Raw genomic sequence first — 16,379 nt, forward strand, 5'->3', positions numbered from 1 at the left:
TATTTTCATATGAAAACTCCCGGGGAAACAAAGAAGAAAAAAAAAAAAAGTGTACAATTTTGTGTCAAGGTGATCTAGACCATAATTTTTAAATGTTAAAAAAATACATACTGGAAGGCATCACAAGTAAAAAAAAATGTATATGCAAATGTAGTACTTGTGTATGTTACCACTGCCACTGTTCTTAACCCTCTGCAAAGAGCAGCAAGCTGGAAAAAGGAATGTCTTACTTTACATATTCTGTGTCTGTGACCTTAGCTCTCCCAGAAAGGAGGGTCTTAACAATGTGTTTAATATGGATAGTAATACTTCATTGCTATAATTTGTCTTTGCAGTGCCCCTAACAAATACTGTACTGAGCCTAGTGACTTCTATGCCAGCACTGCTATGTGAAGCAGGTTAATTACTTTACTCTCTGCTTTTTATCATGATCATTTAGTACTGATCAATAATGCTTTATTACAAGGATTTTCCTTTTCTTGTCACATGTTCTTTTCCTCCAACAGGATTCAATTTCCAAGCACATTTTATTCTTTTGATGTTAAAAGAATTGCCTCGTGGTCTTCTCAAACAATTGGTTTACTCTCTGTAACTCCAGGAAAGGCTGTGTGATTTGCCTTAAAAACATAAAGCCTGCTTTAGCAGCTCCTGACACCCCATATCGCTATGATGGGAATTTCTAGCATACTCCTAACTAAAACATTTGCATTGCAGGGCTTACAATTTTTCCACTGGTAGACTTCCCTTGAAAAAGGCAACTACGTGAAAAAAAACAACTGCAAATAGTGTGAAACTTTTATTTTAAATAGCACTTAAATTTTTTCAGACTCACACAAATTAGAACTAACCTCAAAATGCATCCTGAGAGGTCTTGTTTCTGGCATCCTTGTGTGTGTGGGTGTCACACTGACAGAACAGGCTGAAATCCTTTCAGATATTCTGTCTGAGCTTCCTGACACACAGAGAGCCTTCAAGGCTGAATTAAGTGAATTTTATACTTAATGAAAATCGGTATGAAAAAGAGCCCCAGTGATGTTAGAATCTCTGTGGTCTGTTGCTGCTTTCTCAGTGAACTGCAGCTTTTCCAGATGGAAAGTAGCAAAATAAGTTGTTTCTACTTTTAGAATCAAACCTCCATAAACTGGTATTCAAACTGGAAAAACAGTAGCTCAAAGGGAAAGTTCATTATATTGTGCAGTGATGTGAATCAACATACTTCAGCTGATATCATGATTCAGAAAAACAAAGCTTTGATTGTACTTCCAATAATCCACTATTTATACTCTTTACACATACATTCCTGAAAATTATTTTGAGAGGAAAGTATTTTTAAGTCAGGGCTCAAATAATTATGTCTCATAGATCCCCGAGACAGCTCCCAGCATGCTGTATGAAATTTCTATGAGCGTATTCTGACTTTGTACCAGAGTTTGAAATAAATGTTTTTGTGATACTGTCCTCTGTGCATTCATTAAACATATAACACAGATCTAGACTTCCTAAGTATGATATATGCTTACTGATACTACCAATGGAGCTCGTGGACATGGATGGTAAAATAATTGAAATTAATTTCATCAAGAAACAGAATTAGTATGTTTGAATTTACTATATATAAAAATACAAACACACAAGTTGTTTATATTTTTCAGTCAACATTTTGCTAACTGTATAAATACATGCAGGCTCCTGAACACTAAATCAGTACAGTAATAATAATAAAAATACAGCACAGACTGCATGTTTTCATTCAGTATAACACAAAATCAAATTAAAACCGCCAGCAGGATGGGTTTTTTACATACTGGTCTTTAGAGAAAAGGCTCTACCTCATTTATTCATGCATTATGGAGCCATAACAAAATTTGGTGCTGGCACACCGGTCAGGACAAATGCTAGCAAAACGCTCCTCTGCCAGCAGCATCACTTAGACCTGCACACATTTGTTTCACAACCATTGCTGTTTCTATACTGTGAGCCTTGTGAACTTCCACCATGGGACTCAGGCCTACCCTGGGGCCCATGACATGAACTTGGCAGGAGGTTCTGGATGGGAGGGTGCTGTGCCAAGCTTCCCTGTGCTGCCCACCAGCCCTGTCTCTCCTCCTGCACCTCAGCTCAGCTCTGACCCTCACAGGAGTCCTGCAGCCCCCAGTCACTCTCCAGATGCTTTGTGCATTGGCTACCAGTTTCAGAGCATGTGAGCAGGATTTGTTTGGAGCCCAGGTATATGAAAAACGCATCCCAACCCTTAACAGAAATGCCTGGGTCTAAACCAAGGGGCTGTTCAGTGTGGAACACTCACTTCATGTGAGCAGAAATACCAAACCATGCAGTACAGTTGCAGGGACTGTGACACCTTTATTTACTGTGCCTTATTATTTGTTCAGGTAACTGAGCCACAGCATACCACAAAAAATCATGAGGTTGAAACAGATGGCATGTCAAGTTATAGAGCTTCTAGACCAGAGGGATAAAGAGGAGGCATTTATCCTGCTACAACTACACAGGGCAAGTGGCTACTCCCTGGGTACAGAGTCTCCAAAGACAAATGAGAGGATGACATCTCAACGGGCAAGACTCAAACAAAAACAGCTGGGCCATTTCACACTGGTCACTCACTGCCTGTGAGTCTTAAAAATATCAGAGAAAAATACACAAAATTTTAAAAAAGATCAATTGGAAGATAGTGTCCAGTGAAAGGCCCAGTGAAAACAAGAGGCAAAAAAATCAAAAGGAAAGTTTCAAGAAACAACAATTGAAATGTACTACAAAGAACAGACAGGCACCTGTGGACCACTGCAGCTACTGACAAAACACCTGCCACTAATTTCTAACTTAAAGATTTACTACAGCAGAATATTAGGACAGAATGGCAAACAAGCATTGGTCATGGAAACACCTGCTGGAAAATCATGTCTTGGGATCAATGATTGGACTATATTGATATTGCAGCTATACCATTTCCTATGGAAACATTAGAAGTTAATGTACTGCTATTGTTTGGGTTTGAAGGGACCTAAAAGAGCACCTAGTTCCAACCTGCCTGCTGCCATAGGAAGAGATGCTGCAGCACAACTTCAGTCTGGTTATGTGGCTTTAGTGGTACTGACTAATGCATTATTTAATACAACAATCACCAGGTCATTGAACACTAGTCTTTTCCCATTCAAGTGACTGTGATTAAGTACTGTAGACAATAACCCTGCAAAGAACTCAAACTTACAAACACATTTCCCTGACTTCAGTGAGGCACTGGTCAGGATGATGTGCCTAGCTCTTCAGAGGCACAGACTGCTTTAAAGTTGTACAAAACTCGCCACATTTTTTTTCTCCCGCTTCTTGAATGTCATGTTCTTTCCTCCATTGTGTGAGGCTTTTATTGATGCAATATTTAAAGCTACTTTAAAAAGCCCACAGAAAGACATTTGAATGCTTTCAGGCTTTTCTCCCAGATTCAGCCTGCTGGGAGTTAGTGGATGAGAATGTGAAGCAAAAACCTCAGACAGAGACTGGGAACAACTGCAGTTTTAGGATATAAATGGTCACACAAAGTTGCAGAGTTCTAGCAGAGGTTTCAAGGCAGGACATGTTGGAAGGAAGCCCACAGGGCTGAGAAAGGTTATGAAGGCTGTTTGGATAGACAAATTCACCCTACACTGAAGTTAAAATACTTAATGCTTGTAATTTCATAACACTTAAGTTTTTTACTTCCTTTCATACTGTTCATATACACAACCATATGCTAGTTTAAACCCTATATCCCTTCATCAAGAAAGCTGGCTAAAGTCTCAAAGGGTGAACTCTAAGACCTGTTTATTTGACAGGCACACCCTGTGGCAGTCATCATTGCTGACAAGAATCTACAACTTCGGTGCTCTTCCAGAAAACCTGTACTCCCCAGTAAAAACAAAGCAGTGAACAAGGTGTTTCAAGAGGCATAACAAATTATCCTGGCATCTGTGTTACACTCAGAACATTCAAAACACTTGAAGTACCTCTCTGGCCTATACCTCTACCTCTAAGTAAAGCATGTCCATATCTATTATTTGTTCAAGTGATGAGAAACACTTTTTTGGGTAAGAATCAGATAGTTGCCAATACAGAAACAGTTTAAAGGTCTTCATCAGTCTGTGTGGTGTTACATTTTAGTTAAATGGTATGCTCTGTCTCACCCCTCAAAAAGGTACGGTTTATTCCAAGCTGTGATCCTCCCCTGCAGCATCATGTATCTCTAATCCCTTCGGCCCAAGTCTTATTCCGCGCCCACTTTGAATCTCCCTGTTAAGCTGTGCAAGAGAGACCAGACTCCCTCTTGGCCCTTTTTCTCCCTAGGCTCTCCCTCTCTCCCCTTCCCCCCTTCTCCCTCAGAAACCATGCTGCCCCCCGGGGTGGGACCCCCAATAAACCCTCATCTAATCAGCACCCTCAGAAGCCGTGTGGAGTCTCCTTGCCTGCCTGCTGCTACCAGCGAACATACAGCTTAGGGGGCCCCCGGGCACTCCCCAAACAAACTGCATCAGGTCTGAGGACTGATGAAACACCACTCATCCTTGCTCCACTGCAGGGAACATCAATACTGAGCAGAGGTTTCAAAGAACTTGAAGGTTTTTAGCACACAAACAAGTTGCCATGTTTGAGCCTTGTACCTCCTGACCAGGCAGTCTGCAGCAGCTCACTTCCAAACGAGCTCTGGTTAGAGAATAGAGGGGCTGATACCATGTAGTTTGCTCATGGATCAAAGCCTTTCCTTGCTACTGAGAGGGCAAGAAGTGGCTCAGTATACTGGAATGAAGCACAAAGATAAAGGCCATTCATCTTTGCTTTTAAGCCATGAAAGTTTTCTGAATTCAGAGAAAACCAAATAGCAAGCCTTTATTGGGTATTTTTGGGGAACACAACATATCCTGTGCCTTGTGCTAACAGAAATTAAGCATTCGTGCAGAGGTGTGGGGATGCCCCTTGTCTTCAGATAAAATACACTGCACATTTACAATACAATTATTTGTAAAATTATGGCAGGAATCATGGGCACTTCAGATCTCTATTACCAACCAATACAATCCATCACTTATTTTATTAAGCTATTATGACCTGTTTAATGAAATATTTAGTTTCACTTGTATATTCTTCCATCGTCAGTTATTTAAGAAATGTGATGTGAAGGCTAAAACCTCTAAAATATTACTGTAACAGGTACATGAAAGGATTCTGCCTTTTCAATTTTCAAACAGAGAAGCACATAAAAGGTGATTTTACAACAATAATTTAGTAATTTCCAGTCCTCCAAAAGATCCACTTGCTTATCAGGTCAATGCTTAAAATGACTCTGAGATTGGATTTTTAATTAAAAATCACAAAAAAGGCTCTTTAAACATTTTTAAATAATACTGCTTTAGGAGATCCATTCTGGTAATCATATTAAAATAAATTGTGTTGCACTTCCAGAATTAATTAGTGAACCTGTCCTCTAGGTGTAATTGCTAATTGTTCACAATGATTAATCTGCATCCTTTACAGAGCTTATAATGCCTACTAGTAAAAGGACTCTCTTCTCTCTCTGTCCAAAATTTGTAGCATGGTGGAAGCCTCGGGTTTTGAAATCCTCTACTGCACACAAACATTTAACCTGAGAAACAGATCACTGGTGGTATTCTGGATTCTTGAAGGTGCCCTGTAGGAAAACAACTGAGGATGCAAGCATATGTGTGATCATTTGGAACAGGTGGGGGTTTTTAAGGAAGGGTACTGAGAGGATCTCAACCTCTAAACCCATGAAACAGACACGGGCAGATACACGTGGGCTGCTCATCAGGCTGAGGTCTGAGGATCGCTGGAGAATGAGATGAGCAGAGGCAGCTGTGTGCTCGGGGCAGTGGCTGCCCTGTCACCTTGCTGGAGCTTTCACCCATGGACACAAGCAGCCAGCAGCTCCCCATTCACCACCATGCATGCTGTGGATATTTTAGAGAGGAAAGAAGCAAAGCACTCAGTCTGATCTCAATAGGAGTGGTAGTATAAGGAAGCAGGGGCTGGGAAGGCATCTAGTCCACCAGTAATTTGGTTAAGTACCATCCAATATAAAAGAAACAACAAATAACAAGGGAAATGGTAGCTTGCACACAAATGTTAATGAGCAGGTGAAAGCAGAGACAGTAAGTTGTCTTTGCCAATATGGGAACTAATGGCATTAAAGGAACTACTCACGTATACTTGAACAGGGTCAAGATGAACTTATGTTACTGATAGCAAAGGGGAAACACATGACTATCATATGTACTATGGTATTTTTGAGGGTGTTTATGCATGGGATCAGAAGGTGATAATGGAATTTTGTATACTTTGTGAAATGGACTTAAACAGACTTAAGAATCCACACTGATACACGAAGCGGCCTGTGAACATGGGAGTGCTTGTGAATCTAATGAGGAATGCATCCATTAACCTGTATGGAGAAATCTTTTGGGTCTGAGAGTACATGGGACTTTCAGTGACCAGGAAAGTCACTGCATTCCAGGAAAGGACCTGCATTCCAGAGCCCACTGTGTTGAGCAGCTCTAATAGCATCCTTAACAGAACTTAAAGAGTTGTGCAAAAGAAGTATGGCTGTACTATCAGGAACAAACCAGCTTTCACTGGAGTATCCTCTAGGTAGAAAAAAAAAAAAGTAGTCAAAAAAGTAGTCATGTGCAAGACCAGTCAAACTTTTGTTTTCCAGAGTAAACTGATTATTCTTGAAAACAGGGTATGAGAGACATGGAAGGAATCAGACATGTTGTGCTTGGACATGGTGCACCCCAGCAGCATGTGTTCAAAAGCACTTGAGCACAAGAAGACCTTGAGTAGGAAACTATAACTGTCAGACTACTGATGTAACAATGAAAGACACACTTCCAGAAAAAATACTCATTTTAAAATCCTTTGACAGATGCTGTAAGAAGTGTTGATATTCAGACTGAACAAACTGTACTGTGGACAGCGATGTATTTATTAAAAGCCACTTGGTGAATGCTGCTGGGAGGAATTAATTAGAAAGCAACACTGTCCTGGATTAGAATATAAAACTACAGGCTTTCCTGTAAATAGAACCAGCAAACCAGGAAATAGTATATTATTTAATTTTCCTATATGCTCCCTCCAAGTAAGTGGCACACCTCAGGTGCACATGCAAGTACAAGATGTTGCTAGAGAGAATAGTTTTGTAGAAGTTAAACCTCTGAATGGATAAAGATTTTGTTCAGAGGCAAGAAATAATAAATATTAGGGTGGGGTATTTATTTGCCCATAGAAAATGTGATTTATACTCTTAAGAACTCTTGACCCTAAGTAACTGTGTTGCAAACAAGTAATTTTGAAAAGGCTGCTTGAGCTATTGGACACTCCTGCCTTTGTCCAAGGGAAGATTGTTAATGCTGAAGTCAGTCATGGTTACCATGAGAGACAGCAGTTACAAGGCTGGGGCAAAATTTTATGACTCCCAGCCAGCATGCTGGCAGACCTGTCTTATGGGGAGATGATGTACACGGAAGTCTACAGGCTGACATAAAAGTTAATTTAGCCTGATATCTATTATTTTGATCTTCAACAGTGATTTTTACATATTTCATTACCTAGAGACTCCAAATGATCTGCTAGGAAATGCAAAGTGAGTTTGGGAGCAATGTCAGAGTAAGTCCACTGATCAATTCAATGAGTGTTTGTGCTCAGTAAAAGGAAAACAGCATAGGCCTCTGAATTTCCATTTTCCTCAAAAAAAAATTCCTTTTTTTTCTTGGAACTGGTGCCAGTATCTTTACAAGAGTTATCTGAAAAAACCTCAGGGTAACCTCATCCTCTCTAGTAGTCCACAGACCTATGTATACACATAAGAGTTGCACAGACTCAGGCACGCGCTCTTTCTAATAGTTAGAACAGCAGAGCTCTGCCTCTGGGTGCAATTACACCAGTGTGGAAATGCTCTAAAAGGGTCTGGCTTTTCACGGATGAGGTCCATGCCAACATACTGTGACAAAGAAATCAGGCAAGAGTGCTGCTCTAACTACTAGCATAAATTTATATTACTTTCATGAATAGAATAAGGGCACATACTAGACAAACAACACAAATGTCACTTAAAAGACCACTCACTATCAAAGGCCCAAACACAGAATAAAAGTGCTCTAACTCTAGGTTTGAAACCACCTGCTTGTACATGACTTCCTTTCATTGTGTCCTTCACACTATTAATGACTTGACAGTAGAAGTTAAAGTCAACCTAAACTGAAAGCAACTCTCTACTCTTAAATGTGAAAACATTAAACTATTTTTTTCATTTGGATCAAACTAAAGAAACCCATAAAATCTCTAGATACCACTTCAGAATATTGATTTCATTGGAGAACACTTTTCTAAAACCAGACATACTCAGAGAAAGCTTGTACCTGGTAAGGCCTGCAAAGCAGCATCATTATCATTGGTTTTCTCCCTTTATTCTGTTTGTGCCTTTCCACAGGACCAGAAGATATAACCTAGGCTGTTGCTCCTGCCTCAAAACACGCAGGTTTCTTTTAGAAGGACCAGTGTAGCCTGAGGATTTCTTGCAGTTTACCTACGGTGAGCTCTAGCTAAGCTCCTTCCAGGAGGGTGCAGACATACAGACCTCTCGACAAGGACACAAACCCTGCTGTTCTTGCTACTTACGGCACCTGGCTTATCCCTGCAGTAATTCCCCGCGGTCCATTTGTGCTCCTCGCTGTGCAGCGCCTGCTTTGCACTATCTCTGTGTATGCACGCGTTGACAAACAGATTTATGTGAGGAGCCAAAATGCTCTCCGGACCACCAGCCCCACGTCCCACCGCTGTGGCGCGCTGCCGGAATCAACTCACTCTCGACTCCGACTCGCTGTTGGAAACTCTCCCTGTCCCCGCAGCTCCGTGCGCCAAACGTGGAACGACTGGCACCAGCAGCACCAGAGCGACTCACGTCCCTGAGACCAGCGGGAGGAGGGCACGGGGCTGTCCGCGGCTCTCCGCGGAACCCCGCTCCGACGGGCGACAAGCGAGCCCCACCGCGCCGGGCCCCGGCGCTCCCGGCTGCCGCACACGTGTCCGCCGCTCCCCGTCCCAGGGACGGCCGCGCCAGCCCCGCGCCACCGTCCGAGCCGGGATCGCGGCACGGAGGGGAGTGGGAGAGCGCAGCGTGAGACCCGCCCGCCTCCCGCAGCGCACTCACCTCCCCGCGCCGCCGCTCCCGCGGCCCCGCGGGCCACGGCCATGCCACCGCCGCCGCTGCCGCTGCCGCTGCTGCTCCGCCCCGCTCCGCTCCGCCCCGCCAGGAGCGCAGCGCCAGACGGGGCTCGTAGTCTCTGCCGCGGCCGCGGGCGACGAGGGGCGCGGCCGCACCGAGGCACTACGTTCCCCGGCGTGCAGCGGGACGGGGAATATAAGTGGCTGGCGGCGAGCGCGCTTCAGTCAGTCCGCCCGCCCGCCCGAACAATGCCTTCGCCGCTGGGGCCGGGCAGCCGCGGCTGAGCGCGGCGGGAGCCCCGGGCAGCGGACGCGCTTGCCAGCCACCGCCGCTCCCGGCGGAGGGGCTGGCGGGGGAACGGGCGCTCGCACGCCGCGAGCATGTGGATACCCACGGAGCACGAGAAGTACGGCGTGGGTGAGTGAGAGAGAAGGCGAGCGGGGCAGCGTGGGGGCGAGGAGCGGCGCTGCCGGCGGGGAGCGCATCCCGGGCAGAGCGGGCTCGCCCCGCGGGGCGCTGCTGCCGTTTCCCGCTGGAGCGAAGGCAGCGCCCAGCGTGGGTGAGCGCTGCCCTGGGAGCCGAGGTCCCGTCGGGACACGGGGGAGCGGCCCCTTCCCCGGGGGCACAACAAAGGGCGGCCGATGCCCGAGCCGCGGCTCCGGCGTCTCCCGCTGCTGCCAGGGGATGGGGCAGGGGCCGGTCCCCAGTCTCCGAGTGGGCGCTCGGTTCTCCGCGCCGGGTGAAAAGGCTGGCGTTTCACGGGGAACAAAGCAGCCTAAAAACGTCGCTGGGAGCGGCGACCCGGTGGGAGACGCTGTCCGCCGGCGGCCCGGCGAGGAGCGGCACGGGGCCGCGGGCATTGTTCGCGCGTCGGGGGTTTTGTCGCTGCTTCTCTGGAAACCAGACAAAGTGTCGCTTGTGGGAGCCGCGCTGCCTCGTCTGTTTGTTCCCTCTGCCCGGTGCAGGGCTCTGGAGCCCGCGGGTTTGACTTGCGGAGCGATCGGAGAGACTCGCAGTGATTTTATTTTTCTTGGCACCGCCTACGCCAACACCCGGTGAGCGCCGGCCGCTCGTCCCGGACAATAGCCCCCTGTGACACGGGTGTAGCTGAACTGTTGGACAGACCTGCCGGCGTAGTAGGCAGCTCTCCGTGTGTTTACGTCGCATTTGAACGCGGAGTTGTTCATATCGGAGAAAAGCGGGAGGAGCGCGGAGCCCTCCTTTGTGTGTGTGTGTGTGTATGGCAGCGCTGTGGCGAGCCGAGAGCGCGGGGCCGCTCCGTCCCATCTGGAGTTGAGCCCAGATGTTGCCGCCTTCCCAATGCTAAATGACACAGATCATCGATGGGATGTTTTTTCTTGACTTCTTTATTTGTCAGGTCACAGCTGAGTTGCAAGATATTGATTAATCCTGCCACCCGCCTTTCTTTACAAGGGTGGGCAAGAGGCTTAAAAACTACTCTGGGACTCTCTGGAATGGCATGCTGGATATTAGCAGTCAAGTATTCCAAGCTGCAGCCCTCCTCTCCGTCTATTTGTTGTTTATTTTTATTTTTGATCCTAGTGTGCTATTTCGCAACTGGAAGCGTTCTCCCCCTACCCCCCATATACGAGCTAAAAATCACTATCTTTCTTATACTGAAAAAAAGCAGATTAAACTGTTCCTCCTATTTGAATAACTATCCCATCGTTGCTAAACAATTAAGAGATATCCCTTAAGTAAGCTTTTCTACGTTAGGTAACCCTTTTCATGTACTTAGAGGTGAATTGCTCTTCAGCTCTGCCTTGCTTACCAGAGCCAGTGTCGCTGAAATCTTACTCCTGCTAAAGAGATACAGTTGCAATTTCTCAATAGAGCGCTTCCTTTGGATCAACCAGAAAATGTGGTCCACTACAAAGATTGTCTTTATTTGTGCAAATATAATATAGTCACCAAAACGATGCGTATTCTTATTTAAATTCATTTCCTGGTTTTCTGTGATTTGGCTTCCAAAGGCTATTCAAGATAGTAACAAAAAGCCACTGTTCAAATTGGTTTCTCTGTATCCCTAGGAAGGGAATGATATTATAGTTCAATATGACTATTGCAAAATGTTGAAATACTAACCTAAAGTAATGTAATTTTTCTCTTGGACTGCTTCTTATGCTATGTGCTCACTCATCTGCATGAAGAGTGCTGTCTGCAAAATCTTCACACCCAATTACCCTGTAAGCCATTGTAGTACATAGCTGTGGAGGGGAGGCAGGAGAAAGGGTTGTATCTTGCTGTATAATTGTTTAAACTTTATATGAAGTGAACCTCATAAATCTAACTTGCATTTTGCACCATAGACCAACTTATGTGTTTTCTTTTTACTTTTTAGGATTATTCAATTTCCAAACAGCTATTTTAATACTTGTATGTTTGTCTGCTCTGGAAAAATGGGTGTGTTGGGAAACCACTTTGAGAATCCTGATTAGCTGTAGTTGTACCAAGCACATGTATCCTTTATGCGAAGAGCTCAGGACTTGCATCAACATCAGACCTCATCTGCATTTTCAGTCTGAATTCTGCAGCACATGCTGTGTGCTGCACATTTCTACTGTGGTGCCAAAATGGATGAATAAGCAGACAACAGCCACCTGGTTGCACTGAAGGGTTGCTGGTGACCAGGTGGCTGCTGCTCACTTACACAGCCTGACTGATCCCACTTTGAGGGGTAGGTAATACAAGTCAGTCTTCTCTTCTATACATTTTTTAACTTCTGCCTACTAGCTGTTGATGATATCTGGTTGATTTTTTTTGACTGAGCATGTTGCTTAACTCGGAGTTCACTTACTAACAGGCAGACACACTGCTTGTTCACCTCATGGTATACATTCATGCTGTTATGAGGAGAACACTACTGCATTTTTATGTGCCGCCTTTTGTACTACAGTTGGGTGTTTTTATTTCAAGGCTACAGATTTTGTCAGTTATGTTGTATTATCCATCAGGATCCTAGAAGTGAAATAGGAATAGTTCTCCAATATTGAGAACTTGCTTTGTCTGGGTTTTGATATCTGTATTTTCAGAACAGAAGTTTAAGCTTGTGTATTTCACTTTGAAATTGCATATGTTTTGAATCACACCTTCAGCTGTGGTGGCATTGTAGGAAGGATCCTGTGGTCAGTTATGTGGAGTATTTAGCACAAAGTATGCTGATGAAAGGGTAGGAGAGGTAAGATTATTTTTTGCTGTTAATAATGTTTAAATCTGGTAGCTCTCAAATAGAGTTGACTTATGTAAATATTGTGTGCTGATCTATGTGAATTCAGAACCCAAGAGAATGATAGATTCATTTAGGTTGGAAAATCCCTCCAACATCATAGAGTCCAGCCAATGACCAATATTGTTTAGAACAATAATCTAATGCTTTGTTAAAATGAATAATTTAAGATTGCCTAGCTTTGGATGCTCTGCAGGCAGCAAAGCAGTAAGTGTAGCTTTCAAAAGTGACTCTTACTGGTTAGTGTATACTGGAAAATTTTAGCTGGAATAAATAAATCATGGGACTAAATTACCTTGTAGCTGCTGTTTGGAGTAAAGATGGAAGTTCTGTTTCATCCTCTATATTCAGGATATCTGTTTTTCTTTTTGTCTCACCTCATCTGCGTATTGCCATATCATCTGATTTCTTTGATTTACCTGAATCTGTAAGGGTGCAGTTGTGTTTTCTGCAAAGTAGGTGAATTTATCCCTTTTCACTGAGCACCAAGTCTCTCAGCATTTCTCTGGAAGGCATTTTTTGGATTAGGTTGGAAAGATTAATTAAGGAGAATAATTAAAAACAGTTGCTGAATGTATCACCTGATTTATAAGCAGAATAGTATTCCAGATGCTGAAGTCATTCTGTACAGCAAAATATACCAATTTAACTCTGCCAAGCTGAAATAGTGATGGATAGTTTTAGTGTGGTTAAGCCATGAATGTGACTTTCTGAGGGGGCCATGAAGTTTGGGCATCTCCTAGTTTAAAATGGAGAAGTGTAAGGTTCAAATGGCTTTGTACTGTAAGCTGAGGTTCAAAGGAGGAAAGACAGGGACCTATTAGTTGATCACAGGAGCAGTATTGACTTGCACATAGACAAAAGCCACATCAATTGGCTTGTGTCCTGTTCTGAGTTGCAGCCAAACTAGTCTTGCTAGCAGTCCTGTTGGAAGATAGCAAAGATATCCTTATCTCCATGCTGCAATCCCCTTTTTGACTGCAACTAACTTTACTGTAAATGAACTTGGTTTGTTTAGCTCAACAGTAGCTCTGTCAGCAGTATGGTATAATGTGTTTTGTTAAACATAAACACTTCATTTGCTTTTCCTGTGTGCCCCTTCAAACAGTACAAATAAAGTCTTCAATCAAGCCTTATTTCCTCCATTCCCCTCCATTAATTTTGCCTCACATTTCTATGTGAAATTCACTTTGTATATTTTTGTCTTAGACTAATATAGTCACTGAAAATGAGCTTTTCCCAAAACTTCTATCAATCTGTCTAAATAACTATTGAGAGTTGAGGCAGGGAAAAATGTAATGTATTTGTGAGTTCATTTAACTAAGGGGCAGTTGAAAGATGATTTTTGCTTTCTAGTTACAGCTTGTAACTGTTTGTATGGCTGGTCACTTGAAAGCAAGTGGAGGTGAGGTGCCATGGGGCTCCAAGAATGAGGCTGACAGGATACCAGTGCTCCCTTTGCCTCACTGGGACAGTGGGAATCCATTATGAAATATCCCCCCAGTTCCAGCTATCTGAGATCACAAAGACCCACACATTTTCTATAGGAACATTTTTGACACATGACACATTTGTCATGGAGGCTTTTATATCAATTTAGTATGTCAGTCAAATAAAGGTGGTATTTTTTCTAGTCTTTTGTATAAGCAGAAACTTTCAATGTCATTTAAAAATGGAATTATCTCAACTTGCAGCTTTTGGACCAAAAAAAATGCTGACTGGTTGGAGTACAGAACTTGAGGTTGAGATTCTTAAGTAATTTTCGGTCATAAGAATAGTCTTAGACTAAACAAATTAGGTGGTGAAATAAGGCTAAATCAAGATTTTAAAACTAATTTTAAAAAGCTGCCTCCAAAAATCTGTCTACTTCCTTATGGGTTTGCAATGTTTTGAATGCCTTCACTATTTCCTAAGGACAGCTCAGAGCTGGCTGGCTTGTTAACCTATTATATAGTGGCCTTCAGAGACCCAATTTTTTTTCTATTCTCTAGATATCTGGAGCTACTGAGGAAAATTTCTGGTGGTTTTTTTCGTGGTTAGCTGTATACTGATGTCACTCTTTCTTCCTCTTTCGCTGTATCGAGGGCTTTTGACCACCATTCTTACTGTTGGACTTGTGAGGCTACTAGCTGGGCTGGATTTATCCAAAACCTGATTGAACAATGGTGAATCAAATGACATAAGCCATGAAGGTGAGAATGTGTTCTCCCTGTGGAAAAGGAGATTCTGTTTTTTTTTAATCTAACATAGGCTAATGTAGTCTGTGATTGTTTCTGCACGCTCAGGCAGCATGAGATGGAGTCACTAACTTCTCTGTCAAGGAAGCTATAATTGGTTACTGGACTCCTACCATGCAGATCTCAGCAGCTTTTTGCACTGCTGCAAGAGTGTCTGCCATTGACTCATCTCTCTGCTTCCCTAACCTGCACCCCAGAAAGGAAACTTGAGAATAGAATTTGGTTTCGTGCTTGCAGCCTGGTACAATGTTTTCTATGATGTTCCATAGTTCCCAGCTCATTTCTGAGTGTAATTCAGTATGTAGGTTTCGTTCTATAAAATTCTCTGTAGTTTGAGTTTTGGGATTGGGGAAAATCCTGAGGAGAGCTTTTGACTGCTTGGATCATTTGTGACACTTGAATGTGTTCAGCAACTGAGACTAGGCACTTTGAGCAGACAGTTTGCACCCTTGGGAAATGTGTTACTTCATTTCTTTAGTTTTTAGAGACTTTGTGTTGTGGGGAATTTTTTTTTTGTGGGTTTTTTTTTAAACTGGATTTGTTGGTTCTGTGAAGGTACAGGGGAACAAACTTGATAACCCATCAAAGCCTGGTTACTCACAGAAGGGTTGAAGTGGCAAAGTTTTGCTTCAATGTCATGGAATTTCTTTTATTACTGTGGGATTTTTTTGCATGTACCTGTACATCATTGAGTAACCTTTTATTTTGCTTTTCTTCATTTTCTTGCTATCTGTTTGTGAGGAGCTGGGCAGAATGACTTTGAGGTGACCATCATCCACTTCCCAGTGATTGGGAAGCCAGGTGGCTAACCTGGTGGGAAATGTCTGGTTTTTATTTATTTGTCACATGCATTTAATTTGTCTTAAATGTCTTTAGCATTATGTAATAGAGGATTGCCTATTAAATTTTCTTTTCCTAAAGATGATCAATAGAAATATAGAAAAAAGTTTAGGAAGAGTTTTGAGAGATTTAATCTGTACTGCTATCTCAAGACCAGGTTAACTCTAGCTGTCACTTATGAAGCATATTTGCCAATATGTTTTTTAAAATGCTGATAGCAGAGCATCTACAGCTTCTGTAGTCATTGCTCAGCAATTTCACTACCTAGTAAGTGTTGAGCACTGGACCAGTTTTCCTCTTGAAAGCATAATGATGTATATATGAAGGCTTGCCAGGACATTTCCTTGTACGAAGTAGCTCCAGTTACTTTATTCTGTCCTTGTAAATGATATGTTCTTATCTATGACCAGTTGATCCATGTTCAAAACTGGGTAGGGAAACTTTATCAGCTAAAGCATGAGCATCTTAGTGTGTGCTTCAGGTGATGTCTCTTGGCTGCCTGTCATTGCTGGTGTGCCATTTGTTCCTTTTGCAGTCGCCTTGCACTGACTCACGTTCAGTCGGGAACTGCTAATCAATCCCTCAGATCCTTTTCCGGAACAGGGCTGTCTAGACAGTCCTCCTTCCATCCTGTGTCTGTCAGCTGATGATTTCTGCTTGTGTGTCTTTACTGAATGGCACTTCGTTTTGATGCTATTTATTCCATTTGTCAGCCACACTGACTCCCAAATTTCCGTTTTCTGACGTGCTTGTTGGAAGCACCCTGTTTGACAGGTTTGAGAGATGAAATTTAGGAACTGTAGTCACTAGCAGAAGTAGATCTTTTTTT

The 16,379-nt window shown here is 43.1% G+C and overlaps 2 protein-coding genes across 6 annotated transcripts in view; one reads left to right on the forward strand and one right to left on the reverse strand.

Moving 5' to 3' along the window:
* The window catches only part of ZNF277 (zinc finger protein 277), a 42,257-nt gene extending 32,986 nt beyond the window's left edge, over window positions 1-9,271 (reverse strand). For both annotated transcript variants that reach the window (XM_038154593.1, XM_038154592.1), the window contains exon 1: window positions 9,212-9,271. In XM_038154593.1, the coding sequence (XP_038010521.1) occupies window positions 9,212-9,254 (43 nt within the window). In that variant the 5' untranslated portion in view covers window positions 9,255-9,271. The remainder of the gene's footprint in view (window positions 1-9,211) is intronic.
* Window positions 9,272-9,382: 111 nt separating this feature from the next.
* The window catches only part of DOCK4 (dedicator of cytokinesis 4), a 222,853-nt gene continuing 215,856 nt past the window's right edge, over window positions 9,383-16,379 (forward strand). For all 4 annotated transcript variants that reach the window (XM_038154588.1, XM_038154590.1, XM_038154589.1 and 1 more), the window contains exon 1: window positions 9,383-9,643. In XM_038154588.1, coding sequence (XP_038010516.1) covers window positions 9,607-9,643 — 37 coding nt within the window. In that variant the 5' untranslated portion in view covers window positions 9,383-9,606. The remainder of the gene's footprint in view (window positions 9,644-16,379) is intronic.

The sequence above is a fragment of the Motacilla alba genome, chromosome 1A (assembly GCF_015832195.1).
Source record: "Motacilla alba alba isolate MOTALB_02 chromosome 1A, Motacilla_alba_V1.0_pri, whole genome shotgun sequence".
Classification (NCBI taxonomy): Eukaryota; Metazoa; Chordata; class Aves; order Passeriformes; family Motacillidae; genus Motacilla; species Motacilla alba.